The sequence below is a fragment of the Leuciscus leuciscus genome (genome assembly GCF_965113295.1).
Source record: "Leuciscus leuciscus genome assembly, chromosome: 23".
Taxonomy (NCBI): domain Eukaryota; kingdom Metazoa; phylum Chordata; class Actinopteri; order Cypriniformes; family Leuciscidae; genus Leuciscus; species Leuciscus leuciscus.
The window spans coordinates 30,607,878-30,620,866 of record NC_138747.1 but is presented as its reverse complement, the minus strand read 5'-3'; the positions used below and the strand labels follow the sequence as shown (position 1 = coordinate 30,620,866).

The following is a 12,989-nucleotide window of genomic DNA, read 5'->3' as shown; positions in this document are numbered from 1 at the left end:
CTGATAATGCCAAATGTCTGATGTTACCAGTAAAAGTGTCCTACATTATTTGTTCGTCTAAAATAATTCTGTATTTTCAGCTTCAGAATCATGAATATTGTTATTCTGGTGTCTCTATTGTCCTGCATTGGGTTTCAGCACCAAGTCCTATTCATTTACACACACAATGTAACACCAAATTTAGCATTTTAATCAACAGTTCATTTTTTGTTAACCTTTTATCATGTGTCTTGGAGTATCGAAAATAATATTGTGTGAGTTCAGTATCGTGATATGTATCGAATCGTGACATGAGGGTATCGTTACACCCCTATAATTCAAAATGCTTTCATTAAAAAAAACGAGTAACACATAAAAGTTTAATTAAAAATGGATCGATTAAGACGAATAAAAAAAATTAAGTATAACTTTCCCAAAGCAAATTTTTCTCTTTAGATAAATGATTCACCAACAAGGCTTTATACAATGCCAAGCCGCCTACATAGATGCACTTTTTCCAAATGTTCTACAGCGTTTGCAGTTTAAAAAATAAATTAATTTATTATTGCATAACAGAACATGCACATACAGAGGATCACAATGTTACTATTATCTATTACATTCATAATAGCATAAAAGGAAACAGAAAAAAAATTAATATATATATAAGGGGATAACTTACCAAAGATACCAAAAAGAAAAGGATTCAAAAATTCTATACAATCTGTTTTGCTTTTTTATTTCTTCTAAATTTTCATCTAATTTCTTCATATTTTAAGTCCTCAATATAATGCTTAAGTTCAATTTTAAATAATATAATGTTAGGTTATGTAAATGTAAATGTTATCATTAGTCCATTTCTAATATGATATTTTCCATACATAATTATTAAGTTAATCACCAAATTTTGCTCCAAACACTTACTTATAACAAAATTATAGATTGAAAAAACATTGTATTATTGTTACTGGAAGAACATTTGTTCATAATCCTGCCAGAATGTTAGCCAAAGGTAACGTTCCCTGTTAACTGCATAAAGGAATACCGGCACATTTGGACATTTTAAGTGATTTTAACATGTTCACATGTTTATGTTTCCTGCAGGTTGACTTCCGGCGACATTGACCGTTAGCAACAGAATGTGGACAAAATTTCAGAAATTTCGACTTTATGCAAATAAGAAGCGAATTTCGCGAGCGACAACCAATAGGAGGAGCTGTCAGTGGAGCTCACGTCACCGTCTCGAGTGCAGGCAAGACAGAGACCCGGAGCGGTGATTTGACTATAGTCTGCAACCACACACACACACACACACACATGGATATAATAAAACAGAGGCATGGAAAAGAAACTGTCGACAGTCTTAGTGAGTTTGATTCATACAATGATAGTTCGTGTGTTGTAATTTTATGATGCAAGTTTAGCACTGTTGCAGTTCATTTAACAGTTATCCTGCATTATCTTGACTATAGGGACAAGAAAATTGATTATTTGTCCAATTCGAATGACGTTTTAGTAATTTATGACAGCATGAGTGAGTGTAGTAAATTATTTAATCCACTGAACACTGCTGTGGTAATATAACAACGCTCTCCAACAGCATAATGTTACTTTGAATTCTTTTAAGCCTAATTCCTAGTCAAATTAGAATGATATCTTAGTTGTATCACTTGTGATGATATTTTCTATAGATATGGCCAGACGTGCAGTCTAGCAATAACAATATAGCGATATAGCACTATACGAACGCCCACTATACGACTCGCAGCACAGAGACTAGCGACTGTGCGAACGGCAGCGGCTTCGGAGAGTCTTGGCGACGCGATACTATTGACGCGACGCGACGCGGGACTCGATCTCGATCCCGCCTGAACTTCCTCTCACTGACGTCAGGCTCGCCGCTCCGGACACCGCGGAGGAGAAAATGCTGCTCTCCGTTCCTCCGAGGACGGGATTCAACCCCTACAACGGGTACAACAGCAGAAACAGCAAAAAGGTAACGCAATCCGACTTTTACGTGTATTTGACTTTTGCTTTGAATCCAGTGACAAATGTAAGCTGCAGTGTCCTTGACAAATCAACTTCAGCTTTCTGTGGGATCATTGTCTCGAGCTGTGGATACACACGCCTCGGGATATGCTTGGTTTTGTTGGGAATGGCGGCTTTCATAAGTTTCTGCCAATAATATCTACATTCGTCATCATTCAAGTCGTTATAAAACCACATACATTAGGATACATCGTTTTCCAATGGAAGTTTTAGGATTATCGAACTTTGAAAGTAGCCTAAATTATGGGGAAATGTACTTTCCCACCGCGAAGAAGGTCTTATAGATATCGATAGATATGAACCGTTCAAATGTGAGCTGTATCGGCGAGGGATCGACATGTTCTGTATCGTATGAAAAGAGGGATGCGGATGCTTTGATGTTTGCAAGTTTTCATCGGTGGGAAAATACAACGCCCCACCCCTCGAAAAACAACCCACCGTGACGCGCGCGACTGTTGCGTTGGAGAGTAATAAAATGGGAATAAGTTTCAGTTCAGCAAACTCATTATGTTTACGCCTCTTGTGACCGTCCATGTTTGTTAAAGGACCGAAGAAACTTCGACGAGCAACGCGACGCGACTCAGCTAAATCGCGATCAGCGAAGCAAGCCTTCAAGCGCGCGACGCAACATAGTTACATTTTTAATAAACGAAGCGCGCGCTTGGAGTGTTGCCAGCTTCGTTGTTTATAATGTGCGCGTTATTGTAGCGTCGCTTAGTAGCCGAGCTGTAGATGGGGTTAAACATTACATAATTCAGGATGTGAATGTTCCATTGTTTCCCTGAACTTAAGAATTTTTGGGGCTTATCAAATGCGACATTTTCTGAATGTCACTCATTCTTTAGATGATAAAAATCAATGCTCTCCTTTCGATATTTCTTGGAACACTTTATTCTAAGGTGTATTTGTTACACTAATTATATATTTAATTAGGCTACTGAGAAATATTAATTAACTAACCTATGTATTTACTATAGGGTTAGGAGTTAGTTGCGTGTAATTGTGCATAATTTATAGTTATTACTATAGTAACTAGCCTACATGTAGGCTAACACATGTATCTGAAAAAAAAGTGTTACCTATTTCTTTGTCAACGCACCAGTATTTTATTTATTGATTTATTTATTAACGTAAGAACAACTTTATAGCTTTATAAAGTTATATGTAGACTATTGAGGAGACATAATGTAGGCAGATATAAATTATGATTTAATATATAATGAACCTATAATTGTCTGTATATGAAGAGTTCAGATGCAAAAGCCTCTAAGTGCCATCTGAAATTTTCTTATAGAATGATCATTTTTATCAAGCTCGTATATTTAAGTTCAGTAATTTCACTTAAATGACAATTAATAGGTAATTTCCATTGCCATTTAAGTGAAATTACTGAACTTAAATATACGAGCTTGATAAAAATGATCATTCTAGAAGGAAATTTCAGATGGCACTTAGAGGCTTTTGCATCTGAACTCTTCATATGTTAATTTATATGAAATTAAGTAATACGGTATAATTGTTGTCAATGTATTTCACATTCACAGTTTTTTTTTACATTTGGCAGCCGCTGTGATTCACATAGCGTTCAGGCAATACATGTATCAGTCCAGGAGTTATCTGGGAATTGAACCCGGGACATCGGTGTTGCTGTGCTGTGCCTCGAGCAGTTGAACGCTTGAGAAGTGGCATGATTGATTTCTGAAAACTGTTGATGATAGCTGTGCAAGTGTCTGGAATGTTTACAGTCAGTAAATCTAGTGTGTGTGCACGGCTCATGACGCAGGGAGTGTGTCGCTCAGTCACACCCAACATTACGTCACCGATAAAGACTTGGGAAACTGATTGCAATTTGAAAAATGAAAGTGAAATGAAATTCTGCTTTCTTTTTCCAAGAAATGCATGAAGTTACAGCAGCTTGACTCTTGTGAACAAAAACTTATTTAAGCTTTCTTAACTCTTTTCCTGGCAGCATTTTTTTAAAGGTTTAATGGCCCTAGAATATTTTTTGTGGTATGAATATCTGAACATGCAATAAATCAAAAGAAAGAACAGACCATCTGCCTTTAAACATATAAACCTAGTTCTATTGTAGCTTCATGCATTTTTTTCAACACAAGAGATTCATAGAAAAAGCAAGATTTTGAGCAAAAAGCTGAGAAAATCGTTTTTGTCAAAACAACATCCATGCGGATTCAGACCGATGATCAAAGCACAGATGGAGTAGATCGAGACCATTAACTCCCCTAAAGCTTCAGTCCTCTAGCTCGTCCTGGGTCGACGTTTCATTCAGTAACGTTAGACAGTTTTGATTTATATGCTGTTTAATGTTGATGATTGCGTTATTTTACATATGCATCTGCTGACATCCTGAATGCTATCACATGTTTCTGCTTCTTCTTCACCTGTGTTTTGATCAGGAGATTCAGTGCTCTTACAGGAGATGTGTAATAGCGCCCCCTACCGTATAGCAGTGAAAACGCGGAAAGCTGGAAAAAATGTAAATGGCGGTGAAGTATTTTCTCACAAATGACGAAAATTTTCGGCAATGGCAGGGAAAGTTAATAAATACTGGACTTTACATTGCATGCTAATCATTCAAATATCAGTTAAGTCGAGTTTACACCGCAACATGATCTCATTTTCAGTGTTTTTTGTGGCCATTGGATGATACCATGTGGGCGTGTCCATCGATGCGACAAAGTTTAGAAAAGTTTATTTTTATGCAAATGATCAGCATATTTCATCAGCCACTACCAATGGTAGTGTAGTTAGTGGAGCGCATTAAGGAGAGAATAATGTCATTAATCACAATTTTCCCAATAAAATGTAACTTTTTATATTTAATCAGGTTACTCACTGCAAACAAATTGCCAGCTGTCTGACTTAAGAAAGAGTAGGCTATGCCTTTCTTCTCACTGATATCATTGTGCATTGATTCTGTATATGAATGGTTGAATGCCATGAACTAAACATTTCATTCCCACAACTTTTTGAGTGCAACTGTTGTGGACTTTTGAATGTAAAGCGCTCAGGTTACAGTACATTATAACACACAATGTGCGTGAGTGGATTCAGCCTTTTCACATCTCCTGGTTTGGAAAGTGGAAGTAAACTATAGCTGGGTAAAAAGAGGTACATGGGAGACCAAAGCAAATATCAGTTTTGCATTCCCACTTACTCCAACAACAAAATACGAAAATTCACTATTGCATTTCCATGACTTTCCAAAAGAGGAAAAAATAGGGATAGAGAGAGATCAAACCCAGATATGTTTATGGTCTCACAGATATCTGAAAAGCCCCACAATAAAGTGCATATTAAAATGAAAATGTATATATATATATATATATATATATATATATATATATATATAGGCAAATTATAACATGTTTACACAAAATTTGTTTATAGCCTATATATATTGAATGTAAACTTTGATAATCATAATTAATAAATCGCTATTACAATTCGAAGGGAATAATCGGCAATTATGATTTTTGTCATAATCGTGCAGCCCTAACTTAGGTGAAGAAAGGGCTGTACTCAACCAAAGAAAATCTTGGTCGACTGAAGTCCTGAAATTTTCGACTAAAAATCGACTAAAATCGACTAAAAATGACGTTAGAAAAAAAAAACGTTAAATTAATTAGATGTGTACTGTGCGCAGTACTTGGTAGCCTTGTTGTCCGCCTAAATGAATTATAAATAAACAAACAACTAGTAGGCTATTTGCAGTATATTAAATCGTTTTTGACCTAATTATTTTGCACTGAAATGAGTCTGACACTTGAGTCTGTCAGCTCTGACAGCGCTGCATCACCTGCGCAATATCATAGCTTATGATTTCCGAAAATAGTACTATGTTGTCAACTAGTGATATCATCACAAGAACTGTTGAGGAATATACAACATAATTTAGACAATTATTTTTGTCATATGTTATAATAATAAGTTATTATTAGTCAGACACTATCATTTCACCGTGCATGTCCTCGCACCGAGCGAGGCTGATGAGCTTAACGTTAGCTTCGCAGCTGAGACACGAATAGACTATTAACTTAAAGCTTTTACTCTTAATAAACACAAAAGGCACGTCCACTTTAATAAAAAAATTATATTTATTAAACAAACCAGATCAAGAGCAGAAACGAAATAAAGTGCATAACTGAAAAATAAAGCATCCTAGGCTCAAAACTAACAACCAACAGCACAGCGCAATTGCGCATTAGGCTCCAAATAAAAAATAAAAAAGTTAGGTTATCACACTAAAACATTGAAATATGCAAATTCTGATATGTTCATAGCTTACTCAAAACAGACAGGGCAAGCTAACGCAGACAAGTGAGCTTACCACTTTTACAGTAGATGATATGTCATGTTTGTCGTCGAGCTGTGGAAAACTGTTGCTTGCAAACTTTGCATTCAACCTTTTTCCTGTTATCAATTTTAACAAAATGCTGCCACACTGTCGATTTCTTTGTTGTTGACATGTTAGAAGAGGACTGACTATTAAACGCTCTCACAATTAAATAAATAATATTCAGCATCAAACCTACTACGCTCGACGCTCTCTCTTGGGTTGGACTAATCCAAAAAAGGTGAAAACAAGGGGGGTGTTTTGAAGACAGACTGTTACAGTGAAACAAGGGTATTCTGAAAACACCCCCATTAGCAGTTAGTGCTTTCCACCTGATGAAATGAGCGCGCCTCAGCGCGGCAAAACTGATGAAATAAACGCGGCAGAAAATCGACCAATCAGAATTTTGGTCGAACCAGAACGTATCGACCAACTAATCGACTAGTCGACTAGGACAGTACAGCCCTTATTTATTCATTTGATTTTGCAACTGTTCACTGAAATAGTTGGTTTCAATAAAACTACTTGTGACGTCATATTTGGCTTTGACTTTGACTGAACATTTTCTCTCACTTTGCGGAAAAAATATCGGGATATATATCGTATATCGATATTCAGCCTAAATATATCGCGATATGACTTTTGGTCCATATCGCCCAGCCCTAGTATCTCCTATTTTAATAGTTTTATGTTTTGGCATAAACTTTTTAAAATTGGCATAAAGATTTTTAAAATTGTAACATGGCAAGTCCAGTGTGGGCTTATATGCTGGAGAACATTTAATATATTTATAACATTTTTAACATTCTTATGTATTGTGCTTTATTTTGTAATTGTTTCTCATTTTATTAAACACTTAAGTTTTTAAGATTAATTTGCATATTAATTAGTTTGAGTATTTGACATTTTAGTTGTAAGTTAAGTATTTCAGCAACAACAACAACCAATGTGTTTTGTTGTGTTTGTCTTAGGTTATCTCTATAAAGTTTTATTTATTTATTTAATGATTATAATTACAGACAGAGAATTATTAGTGTCCTGCACTCACTACAGATACTTATGAAAAACACATTATTGATATTAAATACCAAGAAAATAGATCATATCATGTTGAATTGGGTTTATTAATTCTATAGTTATCAATATCAGCCAGATTCATCACCATATTCTAGTAAAACATAGTCTCTTTGAAGGGCTTCTCAAATAGCAGTGTTTCATAATGACCTTTAAAGCAGAAACATACTCAAATAACTCGAAAACTGAACATTTGATTGGCTGCAAAAGTGCAAAATAATACTAATATAACAGTAACAAGCATTAGCTGTGAAACATTTCTCTCATGGTTTCTGTCTGTTGTACTTCACAATAAAACAAGTGACAGCTAAATAACCTTACAAACATTTCCATATACTTTTGGTATATTCAGATACATTTTAAGCTGGTAAACAAATATATCTTATGTAAATTGTAAAACTCTATGTAAGCTTTAAACAGATCTCTCACCATAGCTATATTCCTGAGACACATTTCACAACACTATGACTGAAGTGAACTGGGATGTTAGTGGTGAGAAGAGAACGCTACTCCCATGACTAGCTGAAAACATTTGGCCGTATCCCAGAGTTCATGTGCAGGTTAAGTGCACATGTGGAGAATTCCAGACATATCTCGACCATCTCTCTTCATCTGTCTCTCTGACCCGATCTCTCGTTCCTGTACCTGTGCCATAAGAGTAAACAAAAGAGAGAACACAAAATAAACACGAGCCGAGGGACGAGAAAAGGCTCTTTGTGAGTGGGAGGCGATAATACAACCAGATGGCAGAAGGTTTTGAATTACAACATTGCCTTTAAAATGACGCTACTCAAAACTACATTTCCCAGAAATCCTATTTCTGCTGGGGCTCTTGCTGTGCTAATGAATTCTTGAATGGCGGCAGTTTTCCAAGTTTTTTGCAGGAAAACTGCACACTGATGCATTTCAGCCTCAGATATGTCAGGTGATTGTAAATTGTAAGAAATGTTGCTGTATAAATTGAATCATTGCCTTCTAAGCAACAATTTGCTATTGTTTTACCTGTAAAGCATTCATTGCTTGAGAGAGAGAGTACATTGAAGGAAAAAAGTCCCCCTGTAGTCAAACATTTTATCCCTTAAAACTCATCTTTGATCTCCAAAATTACATATTTAAAAGTTTTTTTTTCCTTGAAAAAAATTCTTAATGCCTTAAAATATCTTGAATGTAACTCGACACCCTTGCCTCATTTAGTATGCGCTGTTCTATGAATATGCATATGCGTGTTTTTGAGACTGTCTTTGGTTCACTGCAGTCGACTTATGAATTTACACATGGTTTGTCTTAAAGCGTATTAAAAACACCACATACACATATAAACAACATTAAAACTTGATTTTCACCATGAGGGACTTTAAAGATTCTCTAGTCTACTCTATACGTTTAAATTGTGAACACTACAACAAATGTAAAAACATGCTAAATAATATGTATTGTGGTTGAAAAGGATTGACTGATGAATGAAAAGGATTGATGAATGTGATAATGTTGTGTCGTTTAATTGAGTTTAATTCTGTATGGATCTGCTGGTTTTAGGGTTAGGGGATCTTAGACCCGAGACATCATTTGATTAGATATTGGAGTATGATATACTTTAAAGGTGAACTATGCTGTTTTTTTTTTTTTTGCTTAATTTAATTTAACTTAACTGAACAGCTTCAGAGTCATTGGAATGGTTATATGATTTTTTTCGGGTTGAATGGTGGTCTTCTCGCACCCCCCTAGTGCCTGCGAGCGGAAAAACCACCCTTGCACTTTGGCCTCAGCGTCAGGAAGTATCGCGTGATATCAGGTCTCGCGATGTAACGAATTGCTTTACGGCACTGCACACATACATTTATATGCTAGCCTTCTGTGTATCATACACACCTCAGTGGACATGGCTCCGTGCGTTCGCCGGTGTGGTGAACAAATGAGTCCTATTGAGTCCGAGCTTAGGACCCCATTAGTATGCCAGTAGTATGCCTGATCTAAATCTGTTCTCGCGACAACTTGTAGCTAACGTGAGCTGTTTTAGTGTTATTATGTGGTAGCTTTATGTAGAATGCTAAATCCCGCTGCTATATGCAAGGTACGATTAAATTAAATTGTATATTGTATATGTAAATTGTATATATTCTATAGCTAATATTTAAAATCTCAAGTTGCGTCAATAGCAGAGGAGAAAGACCGCAAAATTAAAAAATATTACTGTTATTGTGTCACAAAATGTAGTTTTAAGAGTTTCTCAGTCGAGAATGTAGTTGTTTGAAGCTCAAATATGTTGTTTATTTATTTTAAAAAACACACACACTAACAACGAGAAATGTTTAATTTCACAATCTATAGCTTCGGATAAATACTAGTATATGAAAAATATAAGTTAAAATACATTAATGACTCGTTATAACGTAGTACAAACGTCTTCTATAATAAAGTGATTTTGTATGATTTGTAACCAGGCACTAAAGGGATTACCCATAAAACGTGCTTGGAAACCAATCGGATTGCTTGGGTCCTAAGCTCGGACTCATCTCTTCAGTAGTAGGACTCATTTGTTCACCACACCGGCTTCTTTGAAAACAAATGCACATGACCAGAGGGAGAAGGGGGCCGAGTTTTTACAACGAGTTTTTACGACAGTGCTGTCAAATATCTATTCCGAAGCTTTAGGGGGAGCTCTATAGAGAAACCTGCAAGCAAAAAGCAAAAAGCATAGATATCATATATAAACACTAGATGTCTTATGGCGCAGTCACTTCCGGCATCACCGTTCGGCCATCTTGTCACAGTGAAGCTGTGAATTAAAGGGATAGTTCACTTTGAAATTAATTTTTGGTATGTTTTAGCTTACCTCAAGGGCATCCAAGATGTAGGTGTCTTTTTTTCCGCAGTAGTTTCAATTTTGATATTTTTAGGTCAAACCGTTCTTGTCTGTCAGTCATATAATGCAGGTCGATGGTCACTGTCTCAAAGAGCATGCACAGAGTCCAAATTAAAACAATTCCCCATCGTCCAAATTAAACAATTCCCCATCGTAAGTACACATTGATGGCCTAAGACACGAAACGAGCGGTTTGTGTGAGAAAACGAACAGTATTTATATCGTTTTTACCACTTATACACAGCCATGTCCAAGTGATCTGATCTGACGTGTACGCAGACTGGTGCATAGATATATACACACTAGATGTCGCCTTAAAGACATTCGTTCCAATGAACTGCCGTAGACAAGGCGACATCTAGTGTGTGTATATCTATGCACCAGTCTGCGCACACGTCAGATCAGATCACTTGGACATGGCCAGATTTAACCGAGTACAACATCTTTATTGATCCCGCAAAAACATTTCAATCAACCAATTAAGGTGAGTGATCAGCATGCACACAAATCCTCTTATCTCGCTGAAATCTTGACGGATTTACAAACGGTTTGGTTTCTTACAAACGTTATTAACGTGGCTATAATTCAGAATGCTTGAACATGTATGTTATAATTATTCATATGTATGCAGTGTATGTTTGCAGTGTCATAACTACATCTCTGACGTTTATAACAAACCAAACCGTTTGAAAATCGGTAGAAAATTGAGCAAGCTATGGTTATTTAAAAGTACATGCACCATTAAACGAGTGGGCGAGCACACTGTGGCAAGATGGCCGCCATGTGCGGACGTCGACCTCCATTGGCCAGCAGTGCGCACGAGACATCTAGCCTTTATATGATATCTATGGCGAAAACTGCATAGCGCCGCTTTAATATTGAAGTATGATATACTGTAAAATGTTACATCTGCTACATTTCCATGAAATAAATCTAGAACATTAGAGCTAAAACTATAAAGGTCCCACTAACTTTAGTCTCAGAAATTAAGAAAGTCCAAAGTTTACCTAAAAAAGACAGCAACAACACAAGAAGTATTTCCGCTTTTAAACAATCCTAACCCTATTCCTATCCCTATCCCTACCACTAAACCTAACTCTACCCATAATAAGTTATCCCTTAAACTCGAGGGAAATGATGTGTGAATAACACTGATGTAGAAGCACCTAACCCTGATCGTAAGCCTAAACGTGTCCCTCAGATCTGATTGGTTGATTGAAATGTTTTTGCGGGATCAATAAAGATGTTGTACTCGGTTAAATCTGGTTCGCTGGTGAGGTCTCGGTTCACCAAGTGTTTATATGTGTGTTAAAATGAGCAAAAAGTGTCGAGAACGACCTCTGGCCTATCATGGGATATCAGGATGAGAGTCACAAAGAAATCGGATAGCTGAGACTAATGGGTTTCAGGACTGAAGTGTGTGTGTGTGTGTGTGTGTGTGTGTGTGTGTGTGTGTGTGTGTGTGTGTGTGTTTATTCCATTAAAATCTAATTGAATAAAGATTTAAAACGAGTTCACTTTAGCTGAGTATACAGTCTGACGGGGGAAATACCACAACCGGTTGAGATTTTGATATAATTTGCTAGAATTTAGTATTGGCTGTTGTATGCATTTTTTAAATTATTTCCCTGTCTGTTTGATTAATTTAGAGACAACATTTAAATTGATGAAATATGAAACAATTCTGCATGAAAAATAAAATGACTTTGACAAGCATCGCAAGTGGACGACAGGACCAATGAGTCAGTAACACTTTACAATAAAGTTCATTATAGTTCACATTAGTTAATGTATTAATTAACATGGACTAAAATAACAATGAGCAATACATTTGTTACAGTTTTTATTAATCTTTGTTAATGTTAGGTAATAAAAATACAGCTGTTCATATGTTAGTTCACAGTGCATTACCTAATGTTAAAGGGTTAGTTCACCCAAAAATGAAAGTTCTGTCAGTAATTACTCACCCTCATGTTGTTCCAACCCCGTAAGACCTTCGTTCATCTTCGGAACACAAATTAAGATATTTTTGATTAAATCTGAGAGCTGTCTCACTCCTCCATAGGCTTCTAAAGACGTTATAACTTGCTGGCCCAGAAAATGCATTAAAGACATCGTTAATATAGTCCAAGTGACTCCAGTGGCTCAATCTTAAGTTTATAAAGCGACGAGAATACTTTTTGTGCGCAAAAACAAACAAAAATAACGACTTTATTCCACTATTCATTTCCTTCTCTCTGGGCCTCGAGTTTTTTCACGTAGGATAACTGCGCAGCGCTTCTGTGTTGTACGTCACACACATCACACACATGACCAGCGTCGGCCAATAGTGAGCCTACGTGTGACGTACAACACAGACGCGCTGCGCTAAAACACTATGTGAAAGTGAGAAGGAATTCCCAGAGAGAAGGAAATGAATAGTGGAATAAAGTAGTTATTTTTGTTTGTTTTTGCACACAAAACGTATTCTCGTCGCTTTATAAACTTAAGATTGAGCCACTGGAGTCACTTGGACTATATTAACGATGTCTTTAATACATTTTCTGGGACAGCAAGTTATAACGTCTTTAGAAGCCTATGGAGGAGTGAGCCAGCTCTCAGATTTAATCAATAATATCTTAATTTGTGTTCCGAAGATGAACGAAGGTCTTACGGGGTTGGAGCAAC

At 36.4% G+C, this 12,989-nt stretch overlaps 1 protein-coding gene and 1 long non-coding RNA gene across 2 annotated transcripts in view; both read left to right on the top strand.

Moving 5' to 3' along the window:
- Positions 1–1,321: 1,321 nt before the first annotated feature.
- rbms2a (RNA binding motif, single stranded interacting protein 2a) overlaps positions 1,322–12,989 on the top strand; it is a 72,272-nt gene continuing 60,604 nt past the window's right edge. The window contains exon 1 of the mRNA XM_082156528.1: positions 1,322–1,975. Coding sequence (XP_082012654.1) covers positions 1,904–1,975 — 72 coding nt within the window. The 5' untranslated portion in view covers positions 1,322–1,903. The remainder of the gene's footprint in view (positions 1,976–12,989) is intronic.
- Positions 4,001–8,577, top strand: LOC309488389. Its single transcript, XR_014202110.1, has 2 exons — positions 4,001–5,567; positions 6,849–8,577. It is a non-coding gene; the product is annotated as an uncharacterized lncRNA (long non-coding RNA).